General features: G+C 36.9%; 1 protein-coding gene across 4 annotated transcripts in view; it reads left to right on the forward strand.

Moving 5' to 3' along the window:
• The first annotated feature begins 223 nt into the window (after positions 1-223).
• LOC122093867 overlaps positions 224-21981 on the forward strand; it is a 23353-nt gene continuing 1595 nt past the window's right edge. The window contains exons 1-16 of one of the 4 annotated variants that reach the window (XM_042664412.1): positions 224-483; positions 1878-1971; positions 2104-2211; positions 2449-2484; positions 2670-2780; positions 5842-5925; positions 5998-6116; positions 7021-7122; positions 9339-9470; positions 9564-9629; positions 9853-9919; positions 11755-11808; positions 16029-16118; positions 20719-20745; positions 20848-20883; positions 21188-21223. In XM_042664412.1, coding sequence (XP_042520346.1) covers positions 1912-1971; positions 2104-2211; positions 2449-2484; positions 2670-2780; positions 5842-5925; positions 5998-6116; positions 7021-7122; positions 9339-9470; positions 9564-9629; positions 9853-9919; positions 11755-11808; positions 16029-16118; positions 20719-20745; positions 20848-20883; positions 21188-21223 — 1128 coding nt within the window. In that variant the 5' untranslated portion in view covers positions 224-483; positions 1878-1911. Of the gene's footprint in view, positions 1044-1075; positions 1714-1877; positions 1972-2103; positions 2212-2448; positions 2485-2669; positions 2781-5841; positions 5926-5997; positions 6117-7020; positions 7123-9338; positions 9471-9563; positions 9630-9852; positions 9920-11754; positions 11809-16028; positions 16119-20718; positions 20746-20847; positions 20884-21187; positions 21224-21981 lie in introns of those variants that run through there. The other 3 variants (XM_042664411.1, XM_042664415.1, XM_042664413.1) reach the window with 3 other exon arrangements.

Raw genomic sequence — 21981 nt, forward strand, 5'->3', positions numbered from 1 at the left:
ACGCGTTACACCGTAATAGAAGATTCCGGTTGAAGCAAAAGGTCGTAGCTTTTCGATTATAATGAGGGGAGTCAGTCAGGGTCCCAGGGAGGGGGAGGGGTCCCCCCGAGGACACTCAAAGGTCTCAAACTCTCAATACTCTCAACTGCCCACGACATACAGATACATGGATGGATCAGTTGGTATTTGGTATTCGTCAGTCGCAGAAACAAAAGCTCATGCAGTTTCCCCGTAACACTTGGCACATCTCACCCTTACGTGTGTCAACTCCTCTCTTTAAATGAGGGAAGAGAAAGAGAAGCGGATAGAGAGAGACCTCTCTTCCCCTTCCCCTTCCCCTTCCCCTTCCTTTGGTTTTCTTCTTGGTTGCAGAGATAGAATCTCGTCAAAAAGCCAACAAGCATCCCAGTGATGAAGAAGGAAGCTGGTGATACAATCTTCCAATCTTCGAGGATCATCTAGCTGTTTGTTTCTCCTCCTGAGGTTGTTGTTCTGGTCTGATTGGATTTCGTTCAGATATATATATATATATATATATATACACAGAGATCACCGACATTGTTTCCAAATTCAGGGAAGTTTTTAATCTTTCAAAAAGCAAAAGATCTAGTTGTTTGGCCTTGAAGCTTTTGAGCGTTATAGTATCGAGTGAGCTACAAGGAAAGATTTGCGCTAACAGACCAGGAAGGTTAATATATTGCTCAATCTTCGTCACTGAAGGTTCGGTTAATTAGTATCGAACAGTTACTGGTTTAATTTCAGGGCGGGATTTGAGTGGAAGAAAAGCAATCGCGTCCCAATTTTGTAGTCAGCTGACGTGAAATTTCTCACTTAATCACCAAAAGTATAGAATATAGACCGAATTTTGAAGCTGCAAAGGATTCTGTTTCGAGAGAATTTCCGTTTAGTAGTTAGTTTGATCCGCCGGAAAAAGAGGGATTTATATTTCTTTTTCAGGAGGCGAAAACCATTGGTTTCACTTCTGTTGGGAATTTATCACTCTGCACTGGGCAGTTTTCCATTCCAAGTCGAACATAGAAAAGGTAAACCCAGTTTATTTGAAATTCTCTCTTGTTTTTCGATTACCGGCCACTGGATCCACAACTCTTTACCCCCACTCCTTTATTTTCGGTTTCTACTATCGCTTCTCTCTCTCTCTCTCTCTCTCTCTCTCTGTTCTTCTGGATTGAAGAAGTTCTAACTCAAATTGACAAGACCGTTTGATGGCGGATTTGTTATGGAAAAGGTTATTCCAGTATTTATTGTACTTTTTTTTTTGGTTGTTGAGTAACCATTGAAATCCTTCCGCACTTAAGTCCCGTTTCGTTCCTTTCTGTTCTGTTAACCGAGAGAAAAGGGGAAATGGAGTAACTGACACTGGAGTACCACAGTGGTTACTCCTCTGTGTATTAATTATTTAGTTCATTTGATATTCCTTATTTAAAAAAAAAAAAACTTGCACCATATTTGTCCAGATATGAGGCATTTTGGTATTAGTGTTAATCGAATCTTCTAGTGTTCTCACCGGTCCTTTTCTTAATCCATTAATTTGTTTTCTTTTAGCTTTGCAATCTGAGTAGCGCCTTTCCATTTTGGGGAATAAATCCTTTCAATTAGCTTCCTGCTTTTTCCTAATTTAGCTGGGTGATCCGTTGCATGTTTTGAGCTGGGATTCAGTACCCCGCTAATGGCTCCTTTGTGAAAATGGCATAGGTTTCTAATAAGTTTTTAATTTTTTTTTTTCGTGTTTCTAATTTGGTTTCTAAAAGTTGCTGAGTGCACCTGCTGAGCATTCTTCATTCAGCGCTCAGGATTACCATAAAAAATGCTAAGCATGTGGCTAATTTCGTTATTGGTTTTGCATGCTTTAATCACAGAATGCTTGAGCAAAAGTAGAAACTGTGGTTGTCTATGATGGCGATAAAACCTTGGAGATGGTTGTCAAGAAGCAGAAACGTCTCTTTTGATGGGGTAAAATATTTCCGTTTAAATATTTCCCTTCTCCTTATTCCTGGGAGGAACATATGAGGTTTACTCATGAGATATTTGATGGGTCTGATTTAGTTTCTAAGATTTCTGTTTTTATAATGGGTTTAATTGCAGGGGACACATGGCTTTAAGATGAAGCCCCTGCCTTTTATGATAATTGTGTGTACACTTATGGTGTTGATTGTGTGTAGAACTACTACATATCAGTATCAACATGCTGAGGTATATGAATACTATCAATTCTTTGATTATCTTCTGCAGTGAAAAAAGGTCTTTTAGTTGGATCCTTACCCCAAAAAATATATATATATATATATTTATATATTCATCCAGCTTCAAATTTTTTTTTTTTGGGGGCGTGGGGGTGTGGGGGTGGGGTGGTATTTATAACTCTCTTGAACTTGGACTCATGGCTGTATTTTTTGGTGGCTTGGTACTGGAATTCTATGAAACTATCAGATGGAAAACAGATTTCGTCCGTTTGGCACTGCCAAGGTAAAATCTTAATTGTTGCACCTTTATTGTCAAATCTGTTTTCATTTCTGACATACCCTTTACTTGATTCAAGCTCTTCTGACAAAAATAATGCAACCTTCTTAGTCTTTGTTTCAGTTTGAATGTCTTTGCAATCCACATTTCAACTTCATTATTTTCTAAGAAGTCTCTGCTGTGTAATCTAGGATTCTGAATTGGCTTCTGTCAATGTGGACTATTTACCTCATGGTATCATTCAAGCAAACTCAGATCTGGAGTTGAAGCCTTTATGGTTGAAAAGTCATTCCAGGTCAAAGGTAGATTCTGCTCTTAATAAACTGCTAGTTTTTCAGTGGCTGGAATCTTAGAATCTGATTATTGGATGGCTTTGATTTTTTTGAATTCATTGTTTCTCCTCTCTTTCTATCTGAGTGCCAGCATTTTTACCCCTGTCCAAATGAATGGATTAGATTTGCTTTTTATGTTAATAAGCAATTGATGTTTGGAACAGACCACTAAATAACAGGTATATGGATACTAAAATCTATTTGTGTGATGTGTACTGTTGCATCCTTGTGGTTTATTAAGAGAAGTTCCCTTAGGCTTTCATAGGATATAGGTTCTTTATTCTAAGTCGCAAGTTGGTCCTTGTTGGTAGAATTTTCTTTAACCTTTTATTCCATTTCCTAATTCCTATAATCTTTTATGACTTCAATTGTTTTGCAGACAGAAAATTCAGAATGAGACTTCCTACTGTGGGAATGACAAGAAACATGATCATTTGGTGGTGTGGAATAGTGTGTCCTAGCATAAGGTCAATTGAGGTGGATGAGTGGAGTTGATAGTCATAAACTTGTAGGGATAAATGTATTTTTCAGAAAATGTCTTTGGGGGTTTGAACCAACTTGACTCAACTGAAGCCCAACATTCAGGAAGAGAAGTGATCGAAGGTAAGTTTCAGTTGTGCTTTATGTTGGGTGAGGGAATGATTCAGAGGTAACCCCAAACCAGTGAAGGCCAGTGGGAGATCAGCTTGTGACTGGGTCGCAGGAAAAAAGAGAAACCAGAATAGGATAAATTTAAATAACTTAAAGAGGACTTGTATGATTATACCCAAATTCTGGTCGAAGATCTTATGGACTGAGTAACAGTGTTGCAAAGTGTCATTGGAATCTGAGGGTTAAATTCTCAATTATGTAGTAATACTTCTTGGGGAGGGATAGCTCAACAACTGCAAAATCTATGGACAGAATGGGGGTTGAAACTAGTGATCAATTAATGCTCTTAACAGTTGAATAACCAGTAATATAAAGTAGAAAGAAAACAATCAAATTAGATTCATAAATCTGAAGACTTAACAAATCCAAGTTGCAATAGGATGTCCAGTATTAATGGGGAAGTTTAGATTTTGAAATGTCACGAAGTTCAGAATTAATAATAGAGCAGTGAACTGAAATCAGAATTCAGAATTCAGAGATCAGATGTAAACAAGGAGATTTAGAGAGATTCAAGTTGAAGTAGGAAACTAGAATTCGATGGGAAAGATAGGGTGTTTTTTTGGAGGGGAAGGGCCGTGGGGGGTGCGGGGTGGGGGTGGTTTAAAACTGAAACTAAATAGAAAGAAAAGATAGAAAGGATATGTTTGAAAAACATCACCTGATCTGCAAGGCTGGGATCACCATCAGTACCCAACCTTGGAATCACCACCAGGGAGCTTACTAAATCACCAAAGCATGGAGCATTTTGAATCACCACATAATCAAATGTAAAATCCAATCCTTCATCACCCAAATTCGTGTTCAGAGCATAGTCCTTGCATATGCTTAATCAGAAAACTCAAGACATGAAACAAACTGATGGGGACATCCACATGTACCAGCGGTGTAGGCGCAAGACCCAGCCTCGTGTGCATTCTATTTGGCTGGAGGAAAGTTTCACAGAAGGAAACTAGAAGAAGGAAGAACGAAGAAAGAAGAGAGAAGAAAGAAGAAGGAAGAAGGAAGAAAGAAGAAGGGAGGATAGAGGGTCGAACCCGATCCATCGGAGCGCTGCTACATCACAAACTATGCCTAAAACTCTTCCAGCCAATAGCTTACCTTGGAGGCAGTCAGTCTACTGCTACTTAACCTCATCCAAAAATAACGGAAAACAACTTAAAACAAGGGTTGGACTCATAGGGACTTAATCGAACCCATTTAAAATACTTTGATAACAACTATAAATAAAGAAATAAGACTCGAACTAAACTAATAAAGTTAATCTCACATTCCTAACTCCTTCCCATGTTGTAGGCACATTAGAGTGACCTATTACAATGAAAACCCATTGGACCAAAGGCCCAACATGTATAAAACCCAACCCTAGGCTTATTTCCACTAAAAGAATTCCATTTATGTGATTTGTCTACATCTAAGAGTGACAATATCCCAGAAACTTATTGTTCTAATGTAGGGAAGGGACAAAGTTGTAGGTGAGTTCAACAGTTTGGCATGTCCCAAAGTGGGAAATGTTGATGGAATAAGGTTTTGGCATGACGAATGGTGTGTTGATTTGTGGCAGTCACTAAGGGGGGGGTGAATCAGTGAACCTAATTCTTTTATTTTTTTTGTCCTGCATGCTAATGCTGGCAACATAGTTGGCACTGTACCCAAATACATACACATTCGTGTAGACACCCAACCTCTTGTCATAGGCACTTCTAGGTGTGCACACCCATCCTGCAGCACACAGACACTCCAAATCCCAAAACAAAAATAACAAAGCAGTCACAACCAGAACATAGGATTTTTTACGAGGTTTGAAAATATTCCTAAACACCCACTATCAAGTGATTTGCTTGCTCTGAACCGGTACTTGAACATACTTCCTTGTGCTGCTTCAAGAGTTGAAGAAGAGACACTTGCATTTCTGAAGAAAAATTGATACTTTATAGGAGTTGGTTGATAAATGGGAAACCTTTGTTCTCTTGGACTTCTATCCTAGAAGCTAACAGACTATGTAGTACATCGGGTACATACAAATGTTTTTGGTAGATTATTTTGGAGTTTATTTGTTAATTAAGTATGCTTCTTTAGTGAGATGGTGACTTACTACTTAAAATGCGAACACTGTGAATCTTTGTATATTTTTGAACATTTACACTTCCCTTTGTGTATGGATTGGGCATTTTACCTTAGTTACCCTGCTGACCCTAAAAAGATGCAATTCTTCTTACCTTTTCTATTAGATGTTATTATCTAGCAATGTTTTTCTGCTGACCCTAAAAAGATGCAATACCTCTTACCCTTTCTATTAGATGTTATTCTAGCAATGTTTTACTTGTTTATACGCCAAGTAAACTATATTTATTAATGATGCATGGCAGCATCCATTTTCCAGGTTGATATTCCTAGTCATCTGAGCTTACTGGCAATTCCTGCTGGAATTAAACAGAAACAAAATGTTAATACCATTGTTCAAAAGGTATAGTTTTTATTTTTGTTCTACCTAGCTAGGAGTAGAGCATTTTTTGTCTCTAATTTTTTTGAATATCAGTTTTTTGCAGAAAATTTTACTGTTATACTGTTTCACTATGATGGTAATGTCGATGGTTGGCGGGATTTAGCGTGGAACAACGAGGTCATTCACATAGTTGCTCTTAACCAAACAAAATGGTAAGTTCTCCATATTGGTGTTTATAAGTCCTAATCTTGTTTGGTGGCAAAACTGCAGAAAAATGCTAAAACACATAGGTGACCTGGCCAATGGCCTAGGTGGCTTCACTGATGACTTAGTAAACTATGTCTAAAAGACACCTGGTTGTTGGGGGAATAATATACTACATAATACTTGCATACAAAATTTTATTGCTCAATTGGCACTTGAATGTGGGTATATTTAAGATATCAATTTAATACAAAGGTATTAGGCAGTAGTGTAGCCAAAAACAAACCTAAGCTGTTACATGGGCACATGCCCGAAAGCCTAGGCAATCCCCTAGTTGAACGTTGCGTGGCTGGCATCGCCTATTTGCCCTTAGGCTGCTCAGTTGTCTGGGCCTCAAGTAGGCAATAGCTTAATGTGCTGTTTCTGTATGTGGTGTGTTTTGCTCCTATAATATGATTTAAGCCAGCCAATATAATTCATTCATAGGCAATCAAGATTGACCATCTAGTGGCACAAAAATGGCACACAATCTTGGCAGGAGGGGGAGGCACCGAGGCAATGTGTGGGTTTAAAATATGGCATCTCCATAAGGGCTCCCCCATAAAAGGATTAACTTGTCAAATAATAGAAGGCAGATTGCCATTCTCTTCCCCGCCCCCTCAATTCTGCATTTTCAATTGGACTATGATAACTAATGCTGTCGCTAGCCTGTAAACGGAAGAGGATCAATTAACCACAGGCAATGATTTCTTATGATAATGCTTTCAGAACAGGTCACATCTCTGGCATTTGACTACAGGGTATGGATGCAGTAGTCTGGCTCTATGGTCTTGCCAACTTGATTTGCTAACAATAGTAATGACTAGATCTCACCAGCCTTTTTTTTTTTTTCTTTTCTAATTTTTATTCCAGGTGGTTTGCTAAGCGTTTTCTACATCCTGATGTTGTCTCCATTTATGATTACATATTTCTCTGGGATGAGGATTTGGGAGTAGAAAATTTTCACCCTGGAAGGTAAATATCAAGCGGGCTTTTTGTTAGAATAAGCTTTTTGTTTGCCTTTTGATAAAGTATTAAATCTTGGTAAATGAACTGGAAGTATTAAGGCTTCCTCATGATCAGGGGACTGGAGCTCTAGATTCTGATGAGGTCCCAGAGTAGTATTTGTAATTTGTTTGTGAACTACTCTACCAGTGATCATATTGCTTGATCAAAGTGAAATTTAGTAATAAGTACTTAACCTATAATGTAAGAAGTTTCAAAACTCTTCCTCTTAGTTTGAATTTAAGTTCAATGCTTCCCTAAATTGTAATTTTTTTTCTTCTTTTTTTGCTTAAATTACACCTGTGGTTCCACAAGTTGGGGGTATCTATGCCTGGGTTCCTAATTTTTCACATGTTATGTTTTCTGTGGCTCAAAACCGGCAATATTAGTTCAAGTTAGCTGGTCAAGCCACATGACCATAGTTGTCAAGGTGACTAGGCGACCCAAGGTGTTGGGAGGGCGTCTGGATGCCTTGGCGGCATTAAGAAGGAACCTAGGTGCTGCACTTAGGCGACCCAAGGCATCGTCCAGCAAGGAGCACCTACATGCCTAGGTGGCCCTTTGACAACCATGTGCATGACCTTAAAATGTTTTTTGAATGCATATTTCCCCCTTTGCAAAAACCTTCCTCCTTTTTGTACCTTTTCCTTCTTTCATAGTTTGAAAACCCAAGAAATGGTGAATACCAAAAAATTTATTCACTAATAACTTTTCAGAGATGGAAAATTTGATGTAGTCTGCGCAACAGTTTTCAACAGCTGGAGTGTAGTAGATGAACCTCATGGTGGGGCTGGGTTGCTGAAACTTTGAATGGTGAAACTTATAACTATTTTGTGGTTGAGGGGCTGCTGAAGCTAATGGTGGGGGTGGGGTTGCAGAAGTTTAGTGAGGGTGGAGTTGCAGAACTTTGGCCCCCGGGAGGAGAGGGGGGGAGGGGTATTCTGTTTTGCAGAAGTTTGACCTCTTCATCTTCTTCTCTTTTCTTGTCCATCAAGTATGTGCTTCTATTTTGATTGTTCTGCAATTATCAAGTTTCTGAGAGAATCCGAAGGACTGTTGCTATTGTTGTGTTGCTGTTCTCTTCATAGAAGACTGTCCAACACAGTTACAACTGAAGCAGGCCCTTGGAGAGTCATCCTCTACCCTGCAGCTCAACTTTTCTGGAGATTTCCTGCAGTGAATTTCTACCCAATAAATATCTTACGTAGAGCCTACCTTCAATAGGTGAATATAGCCTGATCCAATGGCTGGACAAGGATATGAACTGTACCTTTCTAATTCTGGATTTACTTTCTAATTTTGAAGCTCCTTCACATCTCAACATCCAGCCATTACAATATGCTGAGATTTTTAGGAGTTATTTCTACCTAGGTGTCCTACCCTCGATTGGAGTATCATTTTCATCCGAGGTGTTAGTTGCAAAATCTGTAACTTGCTGTTTTCTTGGTTAAAGCGTATTTTCTGTCAGCTGATTGGTCAGGCCTTGCCCCATCTTGTTTCTTTAGTGGCTGGGTATTAATCTAAGGTGCTGTTAACCTTTTGGTTTAAAGTGTTAATTATCTGGCAGTTATCTTGTTCTTTCTGTTTCTGTATATTGGTGAAACATTGTACTGATGTTAGTGTTGGAATGTCCTATTGTGTGTTATGTTTGTAGATTTCCATCTAAGATCTAGCCCTACATTAATTTCATTAGCTATTAGAATTGTGCATGTTAGAGTTTTAGGTCCTTCTGTGTTCGGGAACCTTAAACATGAAGAAAAATCAAAAACCCTAGCTGTAGATACCCCCAGCATGAGGAACCTCAGGTGTAATTTACCTCTTTTTTTCTGGATTAGTAAACAATGTTTTACATTTTTATTTCCATGTTAGATGATTGCATGTCTTCCAAATATTATCTGATTCCATGTTTGTAGCATTCTGATCAGAATCCAGTTTGGTCTCCTCAACCGTTCCCAAAAAATGATGATTACACTGTTTAGTCAATTTCTTTGTCCTGCCCTAGTTACTCTGCTGATAAGATTGTTATTACAAAAGCTAGGCTAAATTAAATTTTAGCTGAGTTTTTTACTGTGTTTATCAAGTTGTCTACTTGATAGGTTTGAAACATCCTATTTGTTGATGTGAAAACTAGATTTTTTTTTTTTTTTTTTTTAAATCTCATTTGTGTAGTTTTGGTTCGTCTAAAGGGTTTCTCTTTCCAGATACCTGGAAATTATGAAATCAGAAGGACTAGAGATATCTCAGCCGGCTTTGGACCCTAATTCTACAGGGATACATCATAGAATTACCATCCGGAAAAGAAGGAAGAAGGTCCATAGGTGAATGGAATTCCTCTTAAAGTATGAGTGCTGTAAACATCCTTATGTCTGACATGTCTGCTGATAGCAACATATTCTGTTTGCTTTATGCAGAAGAGTCTATGACACTCGTGGCAGTGTGAAGTGTTCAGATACAAGTAATGAACCACCTTGCACCGGGTATGTTATTGTGCTTTCTTACAGTTTTATTTTCCACCTGTAACATTTTCAGTTTTTCATTTTTTTGACCATAGAGCTGCAAAACAGAATGAAGGTGTGCTTACCATTAAAGAAGCAATCTAAGATCTTATGTGCCTGCTTACAAGACTAATGCCATAAAGTTAGTCCTTCCATACTTGCTCTGTATGGCTATAATGATAGTGGTTGTATTTTCAATTTATAGATTTGTGGAGGGTATGGCCCCAGTGTTTTCAAGATCTGCTTGGCGTTGTGCTTGGCATCTTATCCAGGTAAAATGAATTGTCCCAAGTATTTAGTTAATTTCTTTATCAAAGTATTAATAAAGTGACAAAATTTCTGTTAAACCTATTCTGTTGTTGGACCATGGAACATGTCATAATTGTGACGTTATGGCTTCTTTAAAAAAAAAAAAAAAAAAAAGAGGGGCATTCTTTCCAAGTTTTGGTTAGTGGTCTTTACCAGCTAAAGGCACTAATACTGTGTGGTCTTTTGTTTTACAACTTCTACCCTGGTTTTTTGTTTGTCTTCTTCATACTTTTAGGCTTCTCTTTGTTTTCTTTTCCCCCTCTTTTTTTTTTTTTTGGGAAAAACTAAGAAGAATAAAGTATAAAATGAACATATTAATCATTAGAGCTGATTTGGGAGTTTCCCGATCAACGATAAGCTCCGAGAAAGTTGTTTGAGGTAGTACGGTCATGTTCAACAGAGGCCTAGGGATTCCCCATAAGGAGTGGTGTGATTCCGATTGAAGGAGCTAAAAGATCTAGGGACAGGCCTCAAATGACCATATTAGAAGTTGTGAGGAATGACATGCATAGTTTGGATCTTGTACCCAGTATGACCTCGGATAGAGCCTATTGGAGAGCAATGGTCTATGTAGCCGACCCCATTGAGCTGAGATTCTCTTGTCTTGCTGTGCTCTTTCCTCTTAATTTCCTCTTGTCTTCATCTTTCTTTTTTCCTTCTTCATTTTCATTTCTCATCTCTTCATCCCCCCTTTTCTGTTTAGACCTCGGTTTTTACCTACTTCGTTTTGTCTCGATCCATGTAGCTGACCCTATTAAGTTGGGATAAGGCTGAGTTTGTTGTTGTTGTTTTTGGGAAAAAATTAATAGTTTTATTGAATTATTGTTGGACTTTATTACTATTTTGACTCTATTTGCCTCCAATTATTTTTTGGGTGAAAAATTAATTCTCATATATGCAGAGAAAAGAACAGAAATCACAAAGTACAAACTACTACTACTACTACTACTCTGAGAAAAGAATAGAAATCACACCGTACATACTACTACAACTAGGCAGTATTAATCATCTACTGTATTATTGGATCGTTGTTATCAGTTGATCACAAAAATTGGATTGTCATTTGTTATCTAATATTCATGAAATCTCTCTTTATTGGGTATTTTAATATTTTAATACAAAATATTGAAAATCATATAAAAATACATCTATGTAAATTTGGGGTAAACAGTAATCTTCAAAAAAATCCCAAAAAATTGTATACTTTGAAAAATGACTTTGGGAGAAGGTTTTCTGGTCTGGTGCCTACTTCTGCCACGTGGCAGATTGAATTGGGCTGAATTTTGTGAACAGGTAGATCTCAAGTCCCCTGCTCACATGTCAAGTTTCAGCTCAGTGGAGTTGGCCATGTGGCGAAACAGATCATTGAAAAATCTAGGATTTGACATGGTGCAAGGAACTACTGAAGAGGTGCATGGACATACATGGGTGGTAAATGATTGAAATTTGGGTCTGTAATTTGACATGTGGTCTATCCAAACCATCTCCTAGGGTTATCCAACCACTAGTGTTACCATTTGATCCTTCTACATGGTGGAATTAGATGTTCCAGTCCCAAGAACTTCCTTACCTGGTTTGCCTACCAAGGAAACATTTGCTAAGGATTTTATTGAAATCTCAAAACTTTGTAGGTGAAAAAAAGGGTCTTCACCTGGAGGACCAAAACCACATAATATCATTCTTTTTAAATATCAATTTCCGTTATATTAATCAGTCATATTGCATTAAATAATCTTGTATTTGTTTCTTCATGATGGAGTTGCTTGCTTATGGTTATGTTACTGTTTGGATTTGGCAGAATGATCTTATTCACGGTTGGGGAATGGATATGAAACTTGGTTACTGTGCTCAGGTGAGATTTGCTTCACAGATATATTGCACCTGGTCTTGGATGTAATATCCCCAAGATTACCATTTTCTGTGCCTGTTTTATTCTGTCTGTGTACTTCAGCTGTCTTTTCCTTAATTATTTTTATACCTAACTTGCTCAGTCAAATTTTTTGTTTATCTAAATAAGTGTACAGACTTTGATTTATCGGTTTAAGGCTTATTTTTTGACATTGTGGTTTTCAAAGCATATCCTGAACAGGTTGTAATGGAGACACATTTCAATTCCATAGAATAATTTAACCTTTCCATTATATAGTTATTATATACGAATTCTGACACCATGCAGATATATAGTGTATGTGAATTCTGACCCTGACCCTTGATTTTTGACGTCTAGTTTATATATTTCACCATATCTGGTTGAAGAGATCTCTACTGTTCCCTCTGTTTTTAGTACTATTCTTCTGAAAAAGTTTGTTAGTTTCCCTAATTGTAGCAACTGAAAGCTCTTAAATAGCATATAAATGGGTATATATATATATATATAGATTTTTTTTTCTTTTGTGGTAAAGAAATATATTAATTAGAGGGAGAACCCTGGTTTACATAACGTGGGAAAGTGAATTTAATGTAAGATTACTTCACAAGTGATCCAATCCCAAGTAGGATCTTTAGTAAATTCAATAAACATAAGATAGTATGACAGATAGTATGAACGAAATAGAAATAAGAGAATGAAGGAAAGAATGGGGGTAGGGGAATAGGTTGGGTCGAGTATCTCTCTCTTCCCTAGGGAATCTCACCCAAGTTGTCTCCCACAACACTGCATCTCATAGTTCTCCAACACAAAGCTTTTTATTTTTTTTATTTTTTTATTCAATCAAATTCGTGTTCAATGTTGTAGCATCTTACAAACTTATATAGAAGATTCAAAACTGACTCAAACAATAAAAAGGAAAGGCCTAACCCAATCTTTAACTAATTGGGAAACATAAACTGACTAGGAAACTGAAATAACAAAGAATATAGACTCAAAATAGGACTCTAACTAAACTAATAAATTAAATCCCGTTTTTTCACTTTCTACCCATATTTTAGGCCCATTAAAGTGGTCCATTACAAATAAAACCTATGGGATCAAAGGCCCAACACATACATAATCCAACCCAAGACTTATTTGCAATAAAATAAACCCATTAAGTGACTTATCTGCATCAGACTCCCCGTTGAATCTGTGGACAAAACTGAGAAATAAAAGGCGGAGGGGTGAAAGACCATATCACAAAGAAACATTGCTGACCGCCAAAGCTAGCAAGATTATCCGCAACACCATTGGTTTGACGAAAAACATAATGGAAGGAAATAGCTGAGAACTTTGTTGATAGTCTGAAACAGTCAGCCATGATGGTGGTGATTATCCAAGGAATATTAATAGAAGCCCTTTGGAGAATAAGGTGGATCATCAGACAATCACTTTCCAAAATCACTCGTGAGAGACCCTTTGATAGAGTCCCCAACATGGCTTGTCGAACTGCAAGAGCTTCAGCAATGTAGGCATATGTGTTCCCAACAAAATCCTCAAAACAAGCAATAAAATTCCCATCAAAATCTCTAATTAACCCTCCAATGCCCGGTAGACCATGTGGAGCCGAGTGCTGAACCATCAACGTTGATTTTAACTAAGCCTTGAGGTATGGGGTTCAATGAAATAAAAATCTGATTACAAGGGAAAGTGTTGTTTGAGATGGGAGCAAGGTTCAAAATTTCAGGTTTCGACCTTAAATTTCACATTTCGACCAAGGTCGAAACCTGGTCAAGATCGAAATTTCGTGGAAACCTGGGAATTTTCCTACCAGGGTGGAAACCTTGGTTTCGACCCCCAAGCTGTGTTTTTTTTTTTTGTCTAATTTTTGTGTATGCCTATTTGACCATTCTAACCTATTAAAAAATCAGTTTCATGAAAAAAAAAAAAAAAAAAAAAAAAGAAGAAAATAAACCTCAAGTGATACTTGTGGTGTTGACCCAACTTTGCTAGCATACGTTGATTGAAGCTATATTACTACTACATATATAAGTCACTAACTAAAAATGGAAAATAGATGATTAAAACAAGCAAAACATAATGCAGAGGATGCAAAACAAATAATAAAATTTGAAATCATTCTACTATGTTAACAAGTACATTGTACGAAAAAAATGATAATTGGGGAAAATGGGGTTTTTCCTTTTTGCTTCAAAAACCCTTCCTTAGGTAGATGTACTTTGCTTCTATAAGATTCGAGTGTAGAATGAACGATTGAAAGAGAAATTTCAATTTCTTGGTTGATTTCCTATGTTTCCCGCCTCTTACAGTCGAAATTGGGGGGGGGGGGTAGAGAAGGCGGTTTTTGCAAAATGAGTTTGTTTCCCATGAAACAAGCCCTTTTATAAGGGTTGGTTAGACCAGAATGGTGAAACCCATCAGGTTGGTTGAAATGGTCGAAATTTGTTGAAATCTGTCGAAATCGGGGACTTTTAGAAGTACCCTAGTATATTGTATCAAGCACTTGTGATATGGTCGAAATTTTGAACCATGGACAGGAGAACGGTATTCATGTGCTAATTGTGAAGCTTTCTTAGCAATAACTCCAGCATTTTTTAAAACATTTCTAAAAGACAAATCATTGAAGAAAGCCAATATTCCAAAGCATACCGGCAATGGGAGCTGTTCTCCACTTTCGTTGAGATAGAGAACCATGAGAGCTCAAAAGAAATTAAATCCAATGCTTAATTGTTGAGAATCTGCTCATACGATTACCAAAACGAGGAAGCCTCCAAACTTCAATGTCAAGGACAAGTACTATCAATGTCAAAACCCAGCTTGAAAGATGTCTCAGGTGAGGGACTCGGTCAAATAACAATTTCCATATAAAAATTTTAATCTTGGGAGCCAGCTAGTAAATGCCATATCTTCTGCCAAATGGGATTTATAAGACCAAGAGATGACTTATTAGCCAAAGCAGCAGAAAACTTCCCATTTGAAGTTGCATTCCATATTTAAGAATCATCCATATAATGAATCAAAGCCTAATCAGGTGAGAGTTCCATGAGTGCGAACTATCATCGATTAAATATGTCACTCTCTAGGAGCAAGAGGGGAAATGGGGTAAGGAGCTGCAGATGGTGTACTTCCAGGAATCCATGGGTCGATCCATGGGTTGATTGACTGACCCTAATAAATGAATTTCCAACCCCATGAAACTGCAAGGGGCAAGAGGCATGAAGAAAATCAGTGTCCGGGAATTATTTGCCTTTCATTAACCTTCCCCAACGGATTCTCTGTGGTTGAAGTAGTTCCCACACTTTTCTAGCAAGCAAAGCTTTATTCATATGAATAGACAATTTGAAATTCTAACCACTAGCTTTTTACGGTTTGCATATAGAATTCCAGCTGATAACTGGGACTAACTTTTTATCCCCAGATGACCAAAAGAAATCCCTACTGATTCTTTCAAGATTGTTCAAGATGGAAAAGAGAAGCTGGAAACATGATATGTAATATTGTGACATAGCCATAAGAGTGGAATGAATGAGCGTGTGCTGCCCTGCAGAACCAAGAAATTTAACCTTCCACCCTTGGAGCCTGGCATTAACGTGAGCGATCAGATCATAACAATGTGATTTATTAAGCCGACCTCCAATAAAAGGAATCTCAAGATATATGAAATCTTACATTGGGTGGACATTATATATGAAATCTTACATTGGGCAAACTGTAAGATCTCATTGAATGTGAATATAGGAATGCTATAGGTTGGATACATTTCTCAAAATGGAGAGAGAGAGAGAGAGAGAGATCAAAGGTACGCTATTTAGTGCTTCCAACCCAGCACACAAGCACACACACACGGAGGAGGGGGGGGGGAGAGAGAGAGAGACCAAATGTATGCTATTTAGTGCTTCCAGCCCCCTCCCCTCAAAGCCTCAACCCAGCACACAAGCACCCTCAATACACACACACACGCGGAGGGTAGAGAGATGTACTCATGGGTCAAATGTACCCCATTTAGTGCCTTTTTATCCTCTCTCCTGCTATGGGAAAACAACAAAACTTGTCACTCTTCTGGTAATATATGCAAATTTTGTTAGTTGTTTTATTGCCTTGCTTTATATTTCCCTCTCTTGTTTTCTTTCTCCTGTTATATAACTTGACCAAACATATTTTGGTTTTATGTCTCTCCTGTCTTTACCTTGCATCAACAGGGTGATCGAACAAAAAGGGTGGGAGTCATTGATAGCGAATTCATTGTCCATCAAGGGATCCAAACCCTAGGGGGAAATTCTGCCATAAAGGTCAGTCTTCATACTATTTTAATCCTTTACTCCCCACAGCACCCCATTCCCTGGATTTTTGGAATTCTTTTATCATCTTTGTGTAGAACTTAGAAGTCAAGCGAAACAAAATTTTCCTGGGTAATGTGAAAGTGAAAAGAAATGAAAAGGAAAAAAGGGAAAATTTAATGGAATTTTTGGTTGCAAGTAAAGTGAAAAGAGTTGGCTGAATTTACTTCAGTTTCACACCTTCACTCACTTTACTTCTAAGTCCTAACTAGCTGGACACGTATTCTTCTCGGCATTCATAATTCAGAGATTCGCATATTTCTATATATTTGGTTTTAAACTGGATTATTGTTTTTTTGCCTTTTTTTGTCAGCCAAATGATTTTACTATACAAGAAAAGGGCTACATATACTTAGAGCCAAATTCTCTGAAGATTTAAAAAAAAAAAAAAACCCCTTGTCTGAAGCCCTTGTGTGTCGAAGCCTAGAAAATCAATTTCTGTTTAGCTCTTTGATAAACATAAATGACTCAGTTCAATTCTAAAATGCTTAATTGTTCCTTTAATTCTTTCTCATTGTCAATTGCAGCTGTAAAAAAGATCCTCACCTCTTCCATATGAAACTAGCTGTTTGTGATAAAAAAAATTATCCGCAAGTGACAGTATCACTGTAGCCACGGGTCGATCTCAGGGAGGTCGAGATGATTGATTTCTCACTTTTAAATAAGGCAAAGCGCACACTCAAGCAAAATTTAACTAGAAATAGGTGTATGAAATCACACCTAAATTAGGGACTTAAGTTGTTGCCTAACACAAATAGGGAAGGGAATTACATAGACAATGGGATTAATAATATTCAAAAAAAAAAAAAAAAACTCACAATCACAATGAAATTAAAATTGAAACCTAACCAACACAATTAGAACTTAAATATAAGAATGATATGGATGAATAGAATAGAGATGCCACTTGAGAATAAGATTCTACCATGAAATTAGATTAAAATCATGAACAAAACATAAACTCAATGCATGAAATAATGGCCTAGGTCTATAGGATATGTGGCGGACTATGCTAACATGTCCTATGACTATCGTTCATTAAACATGTCATGATTAACAAATAAAAACATGAAAATGTAAGGAGACACAAGAGATATGGCAACGATAATGCATATGTTCAACCAATGGATGACATGCACTATGAAGAGGCATCTAATGTATGTCCTAGACTATGCACATGACAGCACATAAGCTTTGATCATCAACTCTTCCTCTTTCATGGTTTCATCCTATCCCCAAATGGGTTGTTTAGTTAGCCATGTAATAACAATCAATAGACAAAAACGATGAAGAATATGACAATGCCATTAAATAAATTGCTGAAAATAAATAAATAGAAGAAAGACTTCCATGTTAGAGAAATTTGACAATCCAACGGAAAAGTAAAACTTTAATCCTACTGCTAACTTCAATCTTCAGTCCCCAACTCCAAGTGTATATTATAATTTAAAGAAGAAAAACTAAAGGAATTTAATAAAGAAGAGAACGAAATTACTGTCTACTGACTTAGTTAGGATGAAAATTCTGCTTTTGTCTCTATTCTGCCCACTGTCTCCCCTTTAGTGTTTAAAGCCCTCTATTTATAGATGAGATTGGTGTGGGACGGTTTTAGTCTTCAGCGGCAGCCAGCATCCAATTTCCATCAAAATAGGAAAGGTTAATTATGAAAAGGATTGTAGGAAGAGAGAGAAGTGGTTTAGGAGATGGGAATCCTGCATGAGAGACGGTTTGGATGTGAGAGGTCAGAGAGAGGGCGTGAGATGGATCCGTAGGAGATGGGATGGATGGGAGGTAATTAGAGAAAGGTGAAGGAAATTAGGAGGAAAGGTGGTGGACAGTATAACACAAGTAACGCAAGTAAGAGAAAGGAGAAGAGGATGACATGGATAGTATTTTTGAATTAATTAAATTCCAAGAAATTCAATTCACATTCCAACTTGAGTCCGAATTAATTTTTGGCTATATCTTTCCATCCTGACCCTGGATTGGCCCGAATCGAGAATTAAGTCCAATATCCAATATGTTTCGGAGAGCTCCTCAACTTTCAAAATTACCATCATGCCCTTACACTTGTCTTCTCAATGGTCCGGCCCACTAACGTGTATGAAAATAAAACTTGGGCTTCAGGTCTTCAACATTGGTTCTTCTCTAATTGTTCTGGCCCACAAGGGTCCAACTCATATCTCCAATAAATTGAGTGATTTTCAGCTCCGATTTCTCCTTTGATCTTCTTCTTTTAAGCTCCTATCTTCTTATTCTCCTCTTCCACAAGAATGCATCCAAAACCTGAAACGCAAACAAACACCTTAAGTAGCTCCATTTCAAGCATTAAAAACATAAGAACTAAGGGCCTAAATTCACATATAATAGCTCATCACCAACGAACTGGCGTTTTCAGCCCCTTAGCAAGTCATATGTCCCTTGGCATGACCTATACTTTCTTTTGTCTGCTACTCTCATTATATTTTAAAAAAATTACAATTTTGTTTGGTGAACCTTTCTATCCACTGAAAGCTGTTAAATTTTTTTCCCTAGAAAATTTAACAGAATATATGTCCCTGTTTGGTACTTTTATTTTATAATTAATGCAGTTACGGTGTAACATTAGGCCCTGTTTTGATAGCATTTGGTTATGGGCTTTTATTTAAGTTTTTTTATTTGTAATAAGATCAATTATAAGGCCCAAATTTTAGGTCCGCGGGGGTACCCAGGATTAGTAGTTAAGTATTTGGTTAAATTAGGATACTGAATAGTTTGATAGAGTTCTATTTTCAGGCTATTACTGTATTCAGTGTGTTAGAGTGCTTAGGAGTTCTTTTATGAGTCAATTTAGGAATTTTAGAAGGTAATTATATATATAATACACCCCTATCAATTGGAGATGATTTGGATGAAGAACGAGTTTTTTTAAAGAGTTTTGAGTTGTTGAGCTTGGCATATTGGATTCGTATCCCAGACCTGATTTCTTCTCTTCTCTGTTTTTCTCTTCTCTACTCTTTTTTCTCTCTTTCTTCCTTATTGTAGGCTGCTGAAATCATCAAGCCAGCAAGCCTTTTCAACTCCAATTTATCGGCAAAATATTTCAGATCTGGGCCTGTGGAGCAGCCAATGTGACCTTTGATCCCTAATCTGAAATTAGGTTAACTGGTTGCATCAATGATATGGGAGAATGTCCTTCAGACGTCCACATTTTGATTTAATAAAACTATTCGAACAATTTGATGTACAGAAAGAGAATATCGTTGAGCTCTTGGGTTAAGTCTACAATTCAAGAATCTGATAAAGCTCCTAAAACCTAAGAAGATATATTTGCACTGCTACATAGGTATTCAGGTTACCCTAATTGTTAACTAAATTGGCTGGCTATGTAAACTCAGTGAACTTACTTGCATATATTAAATTTCAAAGATAAAAAGGAAAAGCCTCATTTGTCAGCATTCAAGCCTTATTCAAAGTTGGCATTATAGGGGGTGGGCAACATGCATCTGATGCTTTGTTATAATAATTACTGGATTTTTTTTTTTTTTAAAAATCAAAATGATATATTTTTGTTTTTCCATCCTTTGTAAACTGTAAGGCATACATTTTACATAAAAGAATGCTTATTTTGTGATGGATTATTGGTTAAGGCTAGTGCTTACAACAATTATTGGCAGGTCAAACATTGGACTATTCTAGATCACCTCAACTTGACTCAACTTAGCCTTAATTTCAAGTAAATGGTCAATTAATGGATACTGTTTCACCATTCAACTCTATTCAAAGCTATACTTGTCGTTGTTGTCAATGTTTTCTAGATCAACTATTGTAGTAGGACAGTATTATGGAGTTGTAATTGACTAGGATTCGGGTTTGCATTAACAACAACAATGGCAGGGATGTTTTTTTGAGCTTATTTCTAGTTTCTCAGCCGTGTAGAGTCTGTAGACAAGTCAAATATTCACTTTTTCTAACCATTGTCCTCTGTAATTCTGTTGATAAGATCCGATATTTTAAGTTTAGCTTCTGGCAGACCACCTTTTTCTTATCAAGTTAACTGCAGATACACGTTTGTGCAACTTTTTTACTTATTCATAAAAATTAATCGAACTACTTTGGCTACAACTTAAAATTCTTAAAGAGTGACTGGATTGAATACCAACATGATATTGGTATAGTGGATTCTTCTGGGTTAGTTCTTTTTGAATCCCCAAATGTCCTGGAGTTTATTTTATTAGCTGGCAATGGCAATCTTTTCTGCTGTACTTAATGTGCTGTTTTATGGTAAATAGGATCCTTTTGAATATCTGCAGTTTAGCCCAAGCATGATTTACATAATATAGGTGATAATTCAACTCAGTCTTATCCCAACTACATGGGGGTTGGCTACATGGATCCTTTTCCTCCAGTCAGCTCGATATAAAGCCATAAATCATATAGGTGATACTAATATTATATAATGTTGTGGTGATCTATAAATGTGTTTTACTTGTACTTGAGCTGGAGAACTGCAATGATAATGTGTGTATTTTTTATTTCATGCTGTAACAACTTCCTTTTATATCATGTGCAGGCATCTAAAGATACTGATCACGTGAAGGTATGAACCATATTTGTCGATGAACATTGTCTTTTTCATCCATTCAGAAATAGTATAGTTTTGATATATCTTTTTCCTTTCGGGTTTTTAATTGATTTACAGAGACGAGGTGTTCCAGCAGTTGATGTGCGATCAGAGGTGAGATTGCTTAGCCTATAATCTACTAGCAAACACGTGCATGTTCAAATCCACGCATACTTTTTATTTTTATTTTTTTTTGTGGGGGCGTAGAGGGGAAAGAGAAAGCAGCTAAAATATTTTTTAATACAAAAGTCTTGAAATCGATAATATGCAATTAGTTTAGTTCATTGGTTTCATCATGCTTTTTGGCCTCTATTTTCCATTGCATTTTATTTAAGTATTTCAGTTGTTTTAGTGCATTTGTTTTTCTAGTATAGTTTTGATATACCTTTTTCCCTTTGGGTTTTTAACTGATTTACAGAGACGAGGTGTTCCAGCAGTTGATGTACGATCAGAGGTGAGATTGCTTAGCCTTTTTTTTTTGGTAGAAGAGATTGCTTAGCCTATAATCTACCTGCAAACGTGCATGTTCAAATCCACGCATGGGTCTTTTTTTTGGGGGGGGGGGTGGGGAGGGGAGAGAGAAAGCAGCTTAAATATTTTTTTAATACAAAACTCTTGAAATCGAGAATATGCAGATTACTTTAGTTCATTGGTTTCAGTATGCTTTTTGGCCTTTATTGTTTTCCATTGCATTTTATTTGAGTAATTCAGCTGTTTTAGTGTATTTTTTTTTTTCTATCCCAAGTCTGGTTCAAATACTATTAGTGGTTTGCATTGGATGTGGATTCAAGTGCATGTGTATCCAATTAGTTTCGGATATTGATCTGGATAACGGATTGAACCATGTTTGTAGTACCGTGTGTCACATGGTTCATAGGGACTATTGAATTGGATATGTTCAACCTATAAGAATTTCCTTCAACTATGAAACTAAAAATGAACAAATCAAACCTTAAAAGTGGAGAACACTAGTGACCATATCTTTTATTGTTGAAGATTATTGTGGTAAATTATTTTAGAATGAAGCAGTTATCACATCACCTAGGGGTAATTATGCAATTGCAAGTGGTGGTGCAATTACTTTAATCCTCCCTATATACTGTTTCTACTCTTGAAACCAAAATATCTTCTTCATTGATCATGGCAGTGTATTATCATTGCTTATAGATTCTTTCAAAATTTCTCAATTAAAAAAAAAAAAAAAAAAAAAAA

This window comes from Macadamia integrifolia, chromosome 11 (genome assembly GCF_013358625.1).
Source record: "Macadamia integrifolia cultivar HAES 741 chromosome 11, SCU_Mint_v3, whole genome shotgun sequence".
NCBI lineage: Eukaryota > Viridiplantae > Streptophyta > Magnoliopsida > Proteales > Proteaceae > Macadamia > Macadamia integrifolia.